This window comes from Littorina saxatilis, linkage group LG11, assembly GCF_037325665.1.
Source record: "Littorina saxatilis isolate snail1 linkage group LG11, US_GU_Lsax_2.0, whole genome shotgun sequence".
In the NCBI taxonomy this organism is placed as follows: domain Eukaryota; kingdom Metazoa; phylum Mollusca; class Gastropoda; order Littorinimorpha; family Littorinidae; genus Littorina; species Littorina saxatilis.
Genome location: NC_090255.1, coordinates 25,142,033 through 25,158,679, shown reverse-complemented (window position 1 = coordinate 25,158,679; position 16,647 = coordinate 25,142,033). Strand labels below are relative to the sequence as shown.

Below are 16,647 nucleotides of genomic sequence, written 5' to 3'. Positions count from 1 at the left end.
GTTTCTTGGTGGTAATCCCATTCGTTCTATCCACCCTGAGGCGTTTGTTGGACTCACTTCTCTGACTTCACTGTAAGTAAAGCTTTCGTGTGTGTGTGTGTAAAAGAGACGGAATGCAAATTTACCAAGATGTGTGGGGATGTGTCTGTGCATGTCTGTGTCTGTGTGTGTCTATGTGTGTATATATTTATATATCGTACGCCCGTGGGTATGTTTGTGCCAATATTCCCTTTGATAATGTGTTCTTTTTCAACAGGGATCTGAGCTACCATCGTTTGACAAAAATCCACCAGAACTCTTTTGTTGGTCTCAGAAGCCTTCACTTCTTGTAAGTTTGTTGTTTTGTCGGTCTGTCTTTTTGCCTCTCTGTCTGTCTGTCTCTCAGTCTGTCTGTCTGTCTGTCAGTCACTCAGTCACTCACTCACTCACTCACTCACTCACTCACTCACTCACTCACTCACTCACTCACTCACTCACTCTCTCACTCTCTCTCTCTCTCTTTCTCTCTCTCTCCCTCTCTATCTCTTTCTCTCTCTCTCTCTCTCTCTCTCTCTCTCTCTCTCTCTCTCTCTCTCTCTCTCTCTCTCTCTCTCTCTCTCTCTCTCTCTCTCTCTCTCTCTCTGTGTCCATGTGTGCCTATCATTTCATCTTCATGTAATGAAAGGTTCAACATTAATCTTGGTATTGTATTGTACGTAGCCAGTGTACATTATTGTTTGGGATGTATTTCGTTAAGGTGGCAAATAAGCCGCGAGGATCTGTCTTTCATTATTAGAATAACTGCCACAGTTGTAAGGATCTGTCTTTGATGTTAGAATTACTGTCACCGTTGTTTTATTTGTTGCCCAGAAACATTTCGCACAACTTTATTGACACGGTGGAGAATGGAGCTTTCGGTGGACTGGACCATTTACTCACAATGTGAGTTGCTTCTCTTTCCTAGCCTTCGCTTTTGTTCTTTGAATCTTTGTTTCTTTATTTCTTCCTTCTTTTCTTCCTACCTCCCACCCTTCCTTCCTTTCTTCCTACCTCCCACCCTTCCTTCCTTTCTTCCTACCTCCCACCCTTCCTTCCTTTAATTCTTCCTACCTCCCACCCTTCCTTCCTTTCTTCTTACCTCCCACCCTTCCTTCCTTTCTTCCTACCTCCCACCCTTCCTTCTTTTCTTCCTACCTCCCACCCTTCCTTCCTTTCTTCCTACCTCCCACCCTTCCTTCCTTTCTTCCTACCTCCCACCCTTCCTTCCTTTCTTCCTACCTCCCACCCTTCATTCCTTTCTTCCTACCTCCCACCCTTCCTTCCTTTCTTCCTACCTCCCACCCTTCCTTCCTTTCTTCCTACCTCCCACCCTTCCTTCCTTTCTTCCTACCTCCCACCCTTCCTTCCTTTCTTCTTACCTCCCACCCTTCCTTCCTTTCTTCCTACCTCCCACCCTTCCTTCTTTTCTTCCTACCTCCCACCCTTCCTTCCTTTCTTCCTACCTCCCACCCTTCCTTCATTTCTTCCTACCTCCCACCCTTCCTTCCTTTCTTCCTACCTCCCACCCTTCCTTCTTTTCTTCCTACCTCCCACCCTTCCTTCCTTTCTTCCTACCTCCCACCCTTCCTTCCTTTCTTCCTACCTCCCACCCTTCCTTCATTTCTTCCTACCTCCCACCCTTCCTTCCTTTCTTCCTACCTCCCACCCTTCCTTCATTTCTTCCTACCTCCCACCCTTCCTTCCTTTCTTCCTACCTCCCACCCTTCCTTCCTTTCTTCCTACCTCCCACCCTTCCTTCCTTTCTTCCTACCTCCCACCCTTCCTTCCTTTCTTCCTACCTCCCACCCTTCCTTCCTTTCTTCCTACCTCCCACCCTTCCTTCCTTTCTTCCTACCTCCCACCCTTCCTTCCTTTCTTCCTACCTCCCACCCGTCCTTCCTTTCTTCCTACCTCCCACCCTTCCTTCCTTTCTTCCTACCTCCCACCCTTCCTTTCTTCCTACCTCCCACCCTTCCTTCTTTTCTTCCTACCTCCCACCCTTCCTTCCTTTCTTCCTACCTCCCACCCTTCTTTCCTTTCTTCCTACCTCCCACCCTTCCTTCCTTTCTTCCTACCTCCCACCCTTCCTTCCTTTCTTCCTACCTCCCACCCTTCCTTCCTTTCTTCCTACCTCCCACCCTTCATTCCTTTCTTCCTACCTCCCACCCTTCCTTCCTTTCTTCCTACCTCCCACCCTTCCTTCCTTTCTTCCTACCTCCCACCCTTCCTTCCTTTCTTCCTACCTCCCACCCTTCCTTCCTTTCTTCCTACCTCCCACCCTTCCTTCTTTTCTTCCTACCTCCCACCCTTCCTTCCTTTCTTCCTACCTCCCACCCTTCCTTCCTTTCTTCCTACCTCCCACCCTTCCTTCTTTTCTTCCTACCTCCCACCCTTCCTTCCTTTCTTCCTACCTCCCACCCTTCCTTCCTTTCTTCCTACCTCCCACCCTTCCTTCCTTTCTTCCTACCTCCCACCCTTCCTTCCTTTCTTCCTACCTCCCACCCTTCCTTCCTTTCTTCCTACCTCCCACCCTTCCTTCCTTTCTTCCTACCTCCCACCCTTCCTTCCTTTCTTCCTACCTCCCACCCTTCCTTCCTTTCTTCCTACCTCCCACCCTTCCTTCCTTTCTTCCTACCTCCCACCCTTCCTTCCTTTCTTCCTACCTCCCACCCTTCCTTCCTTTCTTCCTACCTCCCACCCTTCCTTCCTTTCTTCCTACCTCCCACCCTTCCTTCCTTTCTTCCTACCTCCCACCCTTCCTTCCTTTCTTCCTACCTCCCACCCTTCCTTCCTTTCTTCCTACCTCCCACCCTTCCTTCTTTTCTTCCTACCTCCCACCCTTCCTTCCTTTCTTCCTACCTCCCACCCTTCCTTCCTTTCTTCCTACCTCCCACCCTTCCTTCCTTTCTTCCTACCTCCCACCCTTCCTTCCTTTCTTCCTACCTCCCACCCTTCCTTCCTTTCTTCCTACCTCCCACCCTTCCTTCCTTTCTTCCTACCTCCCACCCTTCCTTCCTTTCTTCCTACCTCCCACCCTTCCTTCCTTTCTTCCTACCTCCCACCCTTCCTTCCTTTCTTCCTACCTCCCACCCTTCCTTCCTTTCTTCCTACCTCCCACCCTTCCTTCCTTTCTTCCTACCTCCCACCCTTCCTTCCTTTCTTCCTACCTCCCACCCTTCCTTCCTTTCTTCCTACCTCCCACCCTTCCTTCCTTTCTTCCTACCTCCCACCCTTCCTTCCTTTCTTCCTACCTCCCACCCTTCCTTCCTTTCTTCCTACCTCCCACCCTTCCTTCCTTTCTTCCTACCTCCCACCCTTCCTTCCTTTCTTCCTACCTCCCACCCTTCCTTCCTTTCTTCCTACCTCCCACCCTTCCTTCCTTTCTTCCTACCTCCCACCCTTCCTTCCTTTCTTCCTACCTCCCACCCTTCCTTCCTTTCTTCCTACCTCCCACCCTTCCTTCCTTTCTTCCTACCTCCCACCCTTCCTTCCTTTCTTCCTACCTCCCACCCTTCCTTCCTTTCTTCCTACCTCCCACCCTTCCTTCCTTTCTTCCTACCTCCCACCCTTCCTTCCTTTCTTCCTACCTCCCACCCTTCCTTCCTTTCTTCCTACCTCCCACCCTTCCTTCCTTTCTTCCTACCTCCCACCCTTCCTTCCTTTCTTCCTACCTCCCACCCTTCCTTCCTTTCTTCCTACCTCCCACCCTTCCTTCCTTTCTTCCTACCTCCCACCCTTCCTTCCTTTCTTCCTACCTCCCACCCTTCCTTCCTTTCTTCCTACCTCCCACCCTTCCTTCCTTTCTTCCTACCTCCCACCCTTCCTTCCTTTCTTCCTACCTCCCACCCTTCCTTCCTTTCTTCCTACCTCCCACCCTTCCTTCCTTTCTTCCTACCTCCCACCCTTCTTTCCTTTCTTCCTACCTCCCACCCTTCCTTCCTTTCTTCCTACCTCCCACCCTTCCTTCCTTTCTTCCTACCTCCCACCCTTCCTTCCTTTCTTCCTACCTCCCACCCTTCCTTCTTTTCTTCCTACCTCCCACCCTTCCTTCCTTTCTTCCTACCTCCCACCCTTCCTTCCTTTCTTCCTACCTCCCACCCTTCCTTCCTTTCTTCCTACCTCCCACCCTTCCTTCCTTTCTTCCTACCTCCCACCCTTCCTTCCTTTCTTCCTACCTCCCACCCTTCCTTCCTTTCTTCCTACCTCCCACCCTTCCTTCCTTTCTTCCTACCTCCCACCCTTCCTTCCTTTCTTCCTACCTCCCACTGCCTGTTCCGTTTTTTCAGTTTGTCTGTTCTGTCGGCAGATGCCAATTCTGAATATTTGCGCTGTTATAACTCCGTCGGTATTTGAAGACTGTGTCTATAGCTGTGTGTGTTTGTGTGTGTGTGTGTGTGTGTGTGTGTGTGTGTGTGTGTGTGTGTGTGTGTGTGTGTGTGTGTGTGTGTGTTTTTCTGCCTGTCTGTCTGACTGTCTGTCTGACTGTCTGTCTGTTAGTCTGTCTGTTAGTCTGTCTGTTAGTGTACGTCCAAGGCTCTTTTTATCTCATGTTTTGTATCAGTGTTAAGAGTATCTGTGTGTATCACTTATGGCTGTTGCAGGGATCTGTCAAGTAACCTGATCGTCGTCGTCGAGATGAACGTGTTCCATGGGATGGAAAACCTGAACACACTGTGAGTTCTTGTTCAGTAATATAATCATGCCGCAAACAATACTGTGTTGGGGGAGCATTTATACATCGGCAAGGTTGCGACTGTATGTGCCAGGGAAAATTGATGTGTGGCAAGTGAGCGAGTAATGGTATATAGGTGAAAGGAAGAAATATAGCGAGTCAATGACACATGATTTAATTGTGAAGCCAACGGCCATACACAATATGGGGTGGAGTGGAGAGGGCATCTGTACAAAATCCAAGATCGAACGCGATGATAATCGAATATTAATACGTGAATATGAACAGCCGAATGAATATCATGCATATAAGTCTATGGTATGTCCCAAATCCGACACTTTTTCTAGTCAACGATCAATATAGCGAGTTAGAAACGCGTGATAAGATACATAGGCAATCCAGTTAGGTGTGTTAGTTAGGGGATAGCGCATATTTGCAATTATTGGTCCATTGGTGTTGTTGGGTCTTTTTTGTGCCATATCTTGCACTACAGACCGCCTAAAATCTGAGACTGTTAAATTCTCAAACGAAGAAGGATTCTTTAAATGGATGTAACATTTCAGACGTTATGAAAAGGTCTTCAATTAAATCGAGGGTATCAAACAATTGGGTTCCACTAATAGCAAGATCTAGATGTGGCACTTTTCACCACGTGTACGGGAACGTGTACGGGTAACGTCGTCAAATCTAGTTTTTACGTCACGCGTTTGCCAAGATCTGCAGTCCTGGTGGGAGCAAAACAACGTATGATTTGGAACATTGGAGGAAATACGGGAGTCACGGGTGACGCAATATCTACACGTACAGGTCTTTGCTACACGTTCGATCATCTAGAACACTGTAATGCATCAATTGAACACTGGATTTCCCTTCTTTGAGCCATTTGAGGTCAGAGCCCGACTAAAATACATAGGCTTGCTTATGCGGCTGCAAAAGAGCAACAGACAAAATACAAGGAATTATAACAAAAAAAGGAGCGATAGCTAGCGCAATCTCGGTGAACAATGACTTTCTCGACCAATATTTAATGTAATATTTTGGAGAACAAATATACAAATAGCGTATGCTTTAACTTAGATGTTGTGTTGTTGTTATTTTATGTTACTGATTCCCAGTCATTTACATAGAATTTGTTATGATGTGTTTATTTTGTGTATTGTTACTCGTAGTTTGATATTTCTAAGCGCGGAGAGCTCATTCATAGTCTATGGTTCGCGCGATAGAGGCTAAGTGTTCACTGAAATTATCATTTGTATTATTATTATTAATACATGTCCTGTTTTTTCCACCAGGTACACGGATGGCTTCTGGTTCTGCTGCCTGGCAGGGGATGTACCCCAGTGCTACCCGGAACCCGACGAGTTCTCCTCCTGCGAGGATCTCATGTCCAACTACGTGCTGCGAGTCAGCATCTGGGTCCTGGGAATGGTCGCCTCCTTTGGAAACCTGCTCGTCATTGGCTGGAGGGCACGTGACCTCCGTGGCGGAAAGGTACGGTTTTTCTGACTGGTTGTGTTGTGGTGGTATGATTCTTTGCAGGTTAGGATTTTTTAGGGTGTGGGAAAGGTACGGTTTCTCTGATTGGTTGTGTTGTGGTGGAATGGTACGGTTTCTCTGATTGGTTGTGTTGTGGTGGAATGGTACGGTTTCTCTGATTGGTTGTGTTGTGGTGGAATGGTACGGTTTCTCTGATTGGTTGTGTTGTGGTGGAATGGTACGGTTTCTCTGATTGGTTGTGTTATGGTGGAATGGTACGGTTTCTCTGTTGGTTGTGTTGTGGTGGAATGGTACGGTTTCTCTGTTTGGTTGTGTTGTGGTGGAATGGTACGGTTTCTCTGATTGGTTGTGTTGTGGAGGAATAGTACGGTTTCTCTGATTGGTTGTGTTGTGGTGGAATGGTACTTTGCAGGTTAGGATTGATTTGCGGGGGTGTTTGGACCCGTTGTTCCCAACACAAACTGCAAATACGATTGTTGCCACTGCTCCGTATCTTTTTGTCCTTACCTGTCTCATTACAACTCTTACTTACGAATTCAAAACTTGAGTTATGCGCAGTACAACATTGAACAGCGCCTTTTACAACGAAGCGCCTTTTAGTCTCAAAAACACTACTACTACTTCGACTACTACTACTACTACTACTACTACTACTACTACTACTACTACTACTACTACTACTACTACTACTACTACTACTACTACTACTACTACTACTACTACCCGCAACACGGTGGCCTGTAAGGCGTCCGCCCAGTGAGCGGGAGGTCGTGGGTTCGAACTCCGGCCGGGTCATACCTAAGACTTTAAAATTGGCAATCTAGTGGCTGCTCCGCCTGGCGTCTGGCTTTATGGGGTTAGTGCTAGAACTGGTTGGTCCGGTGTCAGAATAATGTGGGTGAGACATGAAGCCTGTGCTGCGACTTCTGTCTTGTGTGTGGCGCACGTCAAATGTCAAAGCAGCACCGCCCTGATATCACCCTCCGTGGTGGACTGGGCGTTAAGCAAACGAACAAACAAACAAACAAACAAACAAACAAACTACTACTACTACTACTACTACTACTACTACTACTACTACTACTACTACTACTACTACTACTACTACTACTACTACTACTACCACTATTTCTTGCATCACGACCACCTGAACAAAGTCAACCCACGGTTCTACCTTCACCAATTGTGCATATCCTCTCTATCTCAGGTGCACTCTTTTCTCATCACCAACCTGGCTATCGGCGACTTCTTCATGGGCGTGTACCTGATGATCATCGCGGTTGTGGACAGCTACTACCGCGGTGTCTACATCATCTACGATAGGACGTGGCGCAACTCGGACCTCTGTCGCTTCTCCGGCTTCATCTCCACCTTCTCCAGCGAGCTGTCTGTCTTCACGCTCACCGTCATCACCCTCGACCGCCTCCTCTCTATCGTCTTCCCGCTCAAGGTCGGTCGCCATTATCAATTTAAAAAAAAAATGAAAAAATAAAGCACAACAGCGGCTGGAACGAGAACAACTAGAACAAACCAACAACATTCACTTTGATTTAATTATTTTTAACTAGCAGTTAAGCCCGGCTTCGCCCGGGAGTAAGCGGAGCCCTGTAGCAATTTAAGACGCTCGCTATCCCATTATCATTAGGCTTAGCTTTACCTCCTTTGTTTGGATACAAAAAAAGAGTTATCTCCCTTACCTTCTAGAAATTTCCGGAACTGTCCAGTTAATTTTTCATTCTTCATTTCTTCCCCTCATAGGAGCAATAGCGAGTCTCTAATATCACTGGCATGATGTGCTTGCTACATGTGAACAGTAGGCACTGAACTGGTCTTGCACCATATAGGCTGTATTCAATAAATGGGAGGTCCATATTCTGAGAAAGGAAACAATGAATCAAGAAACTAAAACCCAGGTGCACATCTGCGGCACCTAGGGAGTGTACGTGCACACTATCTTGTTCCTGCCTCTTGCCATCTCAGAGGTATGGCGACCACAGACAGACAGACAGACACACAGACATACAGACACTCTCTTTTATTTATATGTATAGATAGATAGACAGATGAATAGACGAATTCAGGTGTAACACCCCATACTGACGACACCCCCCCCCCCCCCCCCGTCCAGAGCAATACTCTGTCTTGTTTGGCATATAGGGGTCATAATAGGGAGGGAGTCTTCTGTTTGGTAGGATGGTTTGGGGAGGGGGAGGTGGTTTAGCAGGGAGGGAGTACGTCTTATTTTGGGGAGAGGGGGAAGGGGGTTCCACTGTAATGAACACATGAGGAAGGAGAGTCGTGAAAGCATTTGCTTTTCTTGTTTAAATGCTGTAGAAGAGTTGTATATCCTGACGGGGAGGCACGCTAACTATATGTGACACTCCACCACGAAATGAGTCGCATGTCACCTCGCGCGGTTCTGCGCTAGGCTTAATATATAAGTCCGGGGGGTGTCTGGTAACAGTGTGAGGCTGGGGTCACCTTAGTCACAGGCTTATAACTCAACAGTTTTGGCTCTTTTCTAAAACGGGTTTCACCACTGGATAGAGCATAACAAACTCTTTAGGAAAATGTAAAACATATATAAATCATGCAAAGGTGACATGCGACTCATTCCGTGGTGGAGGGTCACATATATATTGGCTTATAAAGATGGAACAAGGGGAGAAACACCATTGACGCTACAGTAAATTGATTCAGCAAAATGTTGAAGCAGGCAGAAGGTGTGTGTGTGTGTGTGTGTGTGTGTGTGTGTCCAAGGCGAATAGTTCTCTTATAACGTCTGGACAGATTTTATGTTGCGTACATGATCACTCATTCACCAAAGAATAGAAATCGATCCCTTTTGGTCTGCGTTTCTGTGTACTTTTTCGCCACTCATTTTATATGTGCCATGAATTAAAAACTGCTTGAACAAAAAAAAAGTGACCCCTTATTGTTACTCTTTTTCAGTTAAAACGATTAGGCCTGAAGCAGGCGACACTGGTGATGGTGTCGGTGTGGTTGATGGTGTTCGTGCTGTCGGTGCTGCCGCTGATGGGCATCGACTACTTCCAGGATTTCTACGGCCGCTCCGGCGTGTGCCTGGCTCTACACGTCACGCCCGCCAGGCCCCGTGGCTGGGAGTACTCCGTGGCCATTTTTCTGGTCAGTGTGTGTGAGAGGGAGGGAGCGGTTGGGGGGGGGGGGGGCGGTGAAGAAAGAGGGGTGGGGAGGGAAAGAGAAGAGGAGGGGGTGGCGGGGAGCTTGAGTTAAGGCTTGGAAAAAAGTGGGTGTGAAAGAGAGAGAGAAATAGGCTTGGGTAAATTCTAGGAGGTAGAGAGGGAGAAGAAAGGAAGAACGAGAGAGCAAGAGAGAGAGAGAGAGGGAGAGAGTTAGTGGTGGGGGGCGGCTTAGGTAAAGGCTAGGAGAAAGTGATAGAGTGAGAGAGACAGAGCCAGGTAGACAGACGGAGAGGATGTTGGTATGCAACAATAGCACATAATAATGCCTAGGTGCAGATCATTACTTAAAGAAATACCAGCACGCGAGACATGCTTCATTTTCACTCCTGCAGTGTGTAACGCCTTGTATGTCCTTTAAGGGACAGGTTGGAAGATCAGGTTTCACCTAAAATATTCGTCCCTTCGTAATAGAGTTTTAAATCTGAATCTGAAACCTTCTTTTCATCTCCCCAGGTGCTAAACTTTGCCTCCTTCATAGTCATTTTCTTCTCCTACCTGTGGATGTTCTTCATCGCCAAGCAGACACGCAGCGCCGTGCGTTGCAACGAGTCTAAGAATGACGCGGCAATGGCGCGCCGTATGACGCTGATAGTGATGACAGACTTCTTGTGCTGGGTGCCCATCATCTTGCTTGGCTTCGCCTCTCTTGGTGGAGCCAGATCTAGCAATGAGGTGTGTGAACAGAGATATAGATTGTGTGTGTTTTAGGGAAGGTATGAGGGCGTGACAGTGCCGCCTCAACTTTCACTAAAAGTTGGATATGACGTCAACATTTATCGAAAAAAGAAATAACAAGTCGCGTAAGGCGAAATTACTACATTTAGTCAAGCTGTGGAACTCACAAAATGAAACTGAACGCACTGCATTTTTTCACAATGACCGTAGTCCGCCGCTTGTGCAAAACGGAGTAAACTGACGAGCCTGTTCAGCGCGGTAGTGGTTTCGCTGTGCTGCATAGCACGCTTTTCTGTACCTTTCTTCGTTTTAACTTTCTGAGCATGTTTTTAACCCAAACATATCATATCTATATGTTTTTGGAATCAGGAACCGACAAGGAATAAGATGAAATTGTTTTCAAATCGATTTCGGAAATTTATTTTTGATCATGATTTTTTATTTTTAATTTTCAGAGCTTGTTGTTAATCCAAATATTACATATGTATATGTTTGTGGAATCAGGAAATGATGTAGAATAAGATGAACGTAAATTTGGATCGTTATTTTCAGATTTTTAATGATCAAAGTCATTAAGTAATTTTTAAGCCACCAAGCTGAAATGCAATACCGAAGTCCGGCCTTCGTCGAAGATTGCTTTACAAAAAATGTCAATCAATTTGATTGAAAAATGATGGTGTGACAGTGCCGCCTCAACTTGTACAAAAAGCCGGATATGACGTCATCAAAAGTATTTATCGAAAAAAAGAAAAAAACGTCCGGGGATATCATTCCCAGGAACTTTCATGTCAAATTTCATAAAGATCGGTCCAGTAGTTTGGTCTGAATCGCTCTACACACACACACGCACAGACACACACACACACACACACACACACACACACACACACACACACACACACACACACACACACATACGCCACGACCCTCGTCTCAATTCCCCCTCTATGTTAAAACATTTAGTCAAAACTTGACTAAATGTAAAAATGGTCTGGGAATATCATGTGTAAGAATGTAAAGAATGGAAAGCTTCATGAAGATCGATCCAGTAGTTTTCTTGGAATCCCAGACAGAAGTAATTCTGCGAGAAGAGCTTTAAAACTGTTCATGTTTTCAGGGTTTGATGACCAAAGGCAAATTTCCAGGTCACATTTTGATCAAGTTCTGGTCAAAATGTTGGATATTATCATTTATGGAGCCATAGATTATAAATTTCCAGGGTTTAACGACCTCCAGATGTAGTCTAATTGGGTTGACAGGTCAATTTTCAAGGCAGAGTTCCTGTAGAATAACAAGCTATTCTCGTTTTCTTGAACTTTTTTGTTCGTAAAGTTTTGAGCGTAGTGTCGTTTATTGATGTGTGAGCATTTATATGTTACTGCAAATAACTCGTGTTTGATTCATATTACGTATAACGAAGGTGAGCTGAGCAATAGATGCGCCTGTTAAAAAAAAAAATCTATGTGTTGTATGTGCTTTTTTTGAAATTTAATGTCCTTGTCATTCTTATTTCGATCTGTATTTTGTCATCCTTGACAGGCAGGTTAGACGTGTCGAAGACAATTTTCCATTTTAATGTATTCCTGTTAATGGACAATAAAATGTTGTTATTGTTACTGTTTTTGTGGGTTTTTTTCAAAATGCTTTGAGCGTAGTGACGTGTTTTTTTATGTGTGACCATAACTATGTCACAGCAAAAACATTTGTTTCTGATTTATATTACGTGTAACAAATGTGAGCAGTATGGGTATTTACTTTTCCCGTTCAGGTGTACGCCTGGATAGCGGTGTTCGTGCTGCCGCTGAACTCTGCCATCAACCCCGTGTTGTACACTATCTCCACCGCCCCCTTCCTGGGCAACGTGAGAAAGCGAGCCTCCAGGTTCCGCAAGTCCTTCATCACCTCCTTCACTGTGGACAACACAAAGCACAGCTATGTCGGTATGTACGTTTATGGTGTGTGTGTGTGTGTGTGTGTGTGTGTGTGTGTGTGTGTGTGTGTGTGTGTGTGTGTGTGTGTGTGTGTGTGTGTGTGAGGCTTGGCAAGAAGAATAACTCAAAAATGGGATGGCGGCCAAATGGGATGGTGTCAAAATAGGATGTCGCGCTATTGTTATGACACGGTAGTAAAATGGCGCTTGGCTTGTGAAATGTCGCAACAATGGGATTGGGGCGAAATGGAATGGCGGTGAAACGGCATGGCGGCCAAATGGGATATGGTGTCAAAATGGGATGTCGCGCTATTGTTATGACATGTTAGTAAAATGACGCCTGGCTTGTGAAATGTCGCGAAAATAGGATGGGGAAAATAAAGGGATGTGGATCTAAAACCACCCCCACCTCTCAGCGTAGAGGCTCTAAACAAGAAAAATTAATAATAATAAAAGGCATGCATTACTTTGTGGAATGCGATATTTTTAGATTTTTACATTTGTACAAATCGCGGTTTTAGGTTTGACGTGATTTGTAAAATGTTTTTACATTTTTACAAATCACGGGTTGATAACACACAATGTTTTTCATGAATTCCCTGCAGATCCGAATAATCCTTAACAAAACACAGTAGGCAAACCTATTACAGCACTATTTTGGAAATATAAATTCGGTTTCGAGCTTGTACAAAAACAATGTTACCAGTTTAATGAAAGAAACAAGATTAAGACTGTTGCGTTGTCGTAGCCTTTGTACTACATTCCATAAATATTCTGTTCTTAGAATTGGTAAATCCCATAGTGCAGATTTAGCATAGCTTGTATTGTGTTAAAGAAATAGATTTCATTGACCGTTTGTTCTATTCCTGTAACAAAAACATATATTGGTGAAACAATAAACAGAAATTATATCTTAAACAAGAAATTCCTCCGAGGTAGGAAAAACACCCCCGAAGTCAGAAGTCAAAAGTCAAAAGTCAAAAGTCAGAAGTCAGAAGTCAGAAGTCAGAATGTCAACACAGGGTCCATTGCGAAAGGGTACGTCGAGGTAGGAAAAACACCCCCGTTGGTCAAAGGGAAATAACCATTCTCACTGCCACCAACTGAGAAGGTTATTTCCCTTTGACCATTAATATGTCACTCTTAATCTTAATCCACCAATAACTCCCTAACCGTGTGTTTGACTGGTCCCAATTTTTGTAAGGACCGTCTCAGGAATGTATAGAACCTGTTCACCAAGTTTGGTGACGATCGGTCCGTTCATTCTTGAGATCTATATGCGAACACAAACACACAAACACACAAACAAACAAACAAACACATCCAGTGAAACCTATACACACCCCTATACCGGGGGTGTAAAAAGCAAACAACAATCTAATTTGTATAATTATTCATTGGTATTGAACATAATTCTGAATATTTACACTCAGATAGCAATTACTCTTATTGTGCTTGCAAAATATGTGTCGGTGTGTATCGATATGGAACTCCATTAGAAACTAGACACATTTTTAGTTACGAAGAAAGGTTTGGGAACATAGAATCAAAGAAAAGAACAAGTTACAGAACGAAAAAGATTGGACCTGATGTCGGAAAAAAACCCCATCCCAAAACAAGCAAATAAAATCACGACGACACTTATCTTAATTCCTGTCCAAAAGTGTTTTTTCCACGTGTATTTTAACAGGAGGTTTGAAGCCCCACACACATATGGGAAAGCCGCGGCTAATAATGGCGGCCACCATGTGCTATGTCCTAAACCCTACTACAAGTCGGGAATAACACATTAAAATACACACATTATTTCCCACGCACATTTACAAACATAAATATTCATTATCACATACACATTCATGCACCTGCCTGCGGGCATATAATGCAATGCATTTCCAAAACTATGATGACATTTGTTTTTTCTCCGATAAGAGAAAAATATTTCTTACTGGATGATTACCCGCTTCGCCGGGTACCGGCTTCGCCGGGAAGAAGTAGAGCCGAATACCAGGCTGCGCCTGAGACCCGGCTCTGCCGGTACACCGGCTTCGCCGGCGCACGAAGGAAAGGAGATAAACGCGCAAAACACTGGAGACCTTCTAAAAATAGTAACGTGCAGTGACCTTCTAAAAATAGTAACGTAGTAACGGGAATATGGATTGACGCCACACGGAGAAAGGGAGATAATCGCGGCTGAAAACACTGGAAACATAAGGAAGAGTTACTGGTAGTGGATCCCGAAAAAAAAGAAGAAAAAAAAAAGAAAATCGGTTCAGCGCGCACAGCGCTGCGCGCTGAGAGCACGTGTTGAAATATCTCATCGATGAGGTTGTGTCCGGGGTGTAGCTGAATACGGTGTCCAAATTTGAAAAAGATCCACCGAGAACTTTGGCCGTGCATCGCGAACAGACAGACAGACAGACACTAGTCGTATATATATATATAGATATCCGGAGTCTCCCGATAAGAAAAACCTCGAATGTAAGAAAGCAAAAATAATTTCTCCTGGACACTCTTATAAACCCTTTGTTCTTGACCTCACTGGGTGAAGGGTCATTCGCATCATTACGCACGAATGTGTGTGCATCACAATAATTATCAGTCTAGTGTTTCCTAGTGAATTATATTTATAGAGAAAATCTCGATTGCAATTTCAAGGAAAAGCTACATCCGCCACGAATAATGTAACAATTGTTACATTATTCGTTTTTGTTACATTATTCGTTGTATCAAGGTGGTCGTTATCGAGAGGTGGTCGCCAGAGCAGGTTCCACTGTATTCACATGGATATATTTCTAACGTAGAGGGCGACATACTCACTCGCCTTTGTGTTCTTTCTTGTTTTCGTTGCAGACGACCGCACCACCAACTCTTACTATGGAGACCGGAAGTCTAATTATCGCCACATGGACTTGATACGCATGCGCAGTTTGAACAGATCGCCAATCCACTCCGAGTCGGACATCTAAGTTGTATGTGTTTTCGTGTGCGTGACCACCAATTGTCAAAAAAACTTTTCGCGGGTTGGTGTGTTGTTGTTGTTGTTTGTATAGTGTCGTGTATAGATCTGTTAACCATCCAGTTTTTAGAGCTCGTACAGCCAGCTTAGTTTTTCAGATGGCCCAATTTCATTTCATTTCATTTCAATACGTTTAGTCTATGTGCGTGTTTAGGTGTAATCAGCCACCTACAGTTATGGCAGGATGACCGAGGTCTTTTTACGTGCCACTCTGGTGACACGGGGATGGGACATGGATACCATCTCCGAGTCTGCATATGAAGTTCACCTGTGTCTGTCCCGGCCGGGATTCGAACCTGCGACCTTAGAATCACAAGTCCCGTGCTCTACCAACTGAGCTACCCTGCCCCCCTGCATGTGGTGCGGGAAGGATGGGGGTGCATGATAAGGCGAGATGGGCAAGGACAACCAATTATTCATAAATTAGACAGAATTATTTTTTCTTCTCAATGTTCTGGTTTATAGCTTCCTTGTTGGTTCTGGACTCTATTGGCCTAATTGGACCTAATTCTCATTATAACACTGAGTGGGTTCTTTCTCCTCCACTTCTACTGTTTCATCTCCTCGTTAGAAAAGTAAGCTTCTTTGGAGGATTCAGTTAAACCCCCTTTTTAGAGCCCCCCCCCCCCCCCCCCACTATTTTAGCGCCCCCCTCTCCCCTCTTTCAGAACCGAATGTGACAAGACTCTCTAATTTTCTGTTCATAACCTCTGTAAATTCACTCTGGTGTTAAATTAAGACTTCCTTACGTTATTTGTTCAATTTCGTTGTATTTGTGGTCTTAAAAAAGGGTAGTTAATTCATCCGTATAATTATTAAGGTGTTTGTATTTTCTCTCTCTCTCTCTCTCTCTCTCTCTCTCTCTCTCTCTCTCTCTCTCTCTCTCTCTCTCTCTCTCTCTCTCTCTCTCTCTCTCTCTCTCTCTCTCTCTCTCTCTGTCTCTCTAACACACAAACACACACACACTATCACACACCCACACACACACACACACACACACACACACACACACACACACACACTCTCTCTCTCTCTCTCCCTCACACACACACACACACACACACACACACACACACACACACACACACACACACACACACACACACACACACACACACACATTCAAGTTCAACATATGTTCACTTCCATACGGCAGGGCGGTCACTGCATGAAAATATTAATGATTTTTCAGATTGTTCCCATTGTGTAAACGATTTGGTTCTGTAGATATATGTAGATATATCGTATTACGGTATACACTGTGATCGTTAAATCATTTATTGCATTGCTCTTTCCTTGTGTTTCTTAAATGCAAAAGTGCAATTATCATTTTGTCTTCGTGTTTGTGAAAAAATGCATCTTTGGCGCTATGAGAGAAAAATTATGACTGCAAAACGGGGAAAAGGAAGATAAAAAGAAAACGTTGTTTTGAGAGAGAAGGTTGGTCAGCTCGCGATGAAATGTCATTTCTATTGAATGTATACATGTATTTAAATACGCGTGTGTGGCAGGGGGGTACGTGTGTGTGTAAATGTGTGCGCGCGCGCGTGTGTGTGTGTTGAATCATGAAAAGTGGTATATGTTGGTGAGATGAGAACTGATGTTACAATTGATG

General features: G+C 44.8%; 1 protein-coding gene across 1 annotated transcript; it reads left to right on the top strand.

Moving 5' to 3' along the window:
* On the top strand, nucleotides 1-15,646 carry LOC138980103 (G-protein coupled receptor GRL101-like; the record flags this gene model as incomplete). Its single annotated transcript, XM_070352912.1, is given in 10 exon segments — nucleotides 1-72; nucleotides 257-328; nucleotides 850-921; nucleotides 4,620-4,691; nucleotides 5,983-6,181; nucleotides 7,395-7,637; nucleotides 9,140-9,334; nucleotides 9,865-10,083; nucleotides 11,855-12,026; nucleotides 14,867-15,646. Coding segments are annotated over 10 exon segments (1,432 nt in total), but the record flags the coding sequence as incomplete, so codon positions are not given.
* Between the last annotated feature and the right edge of the window lie 1,001 nt (nucleotides 15,647-16,647).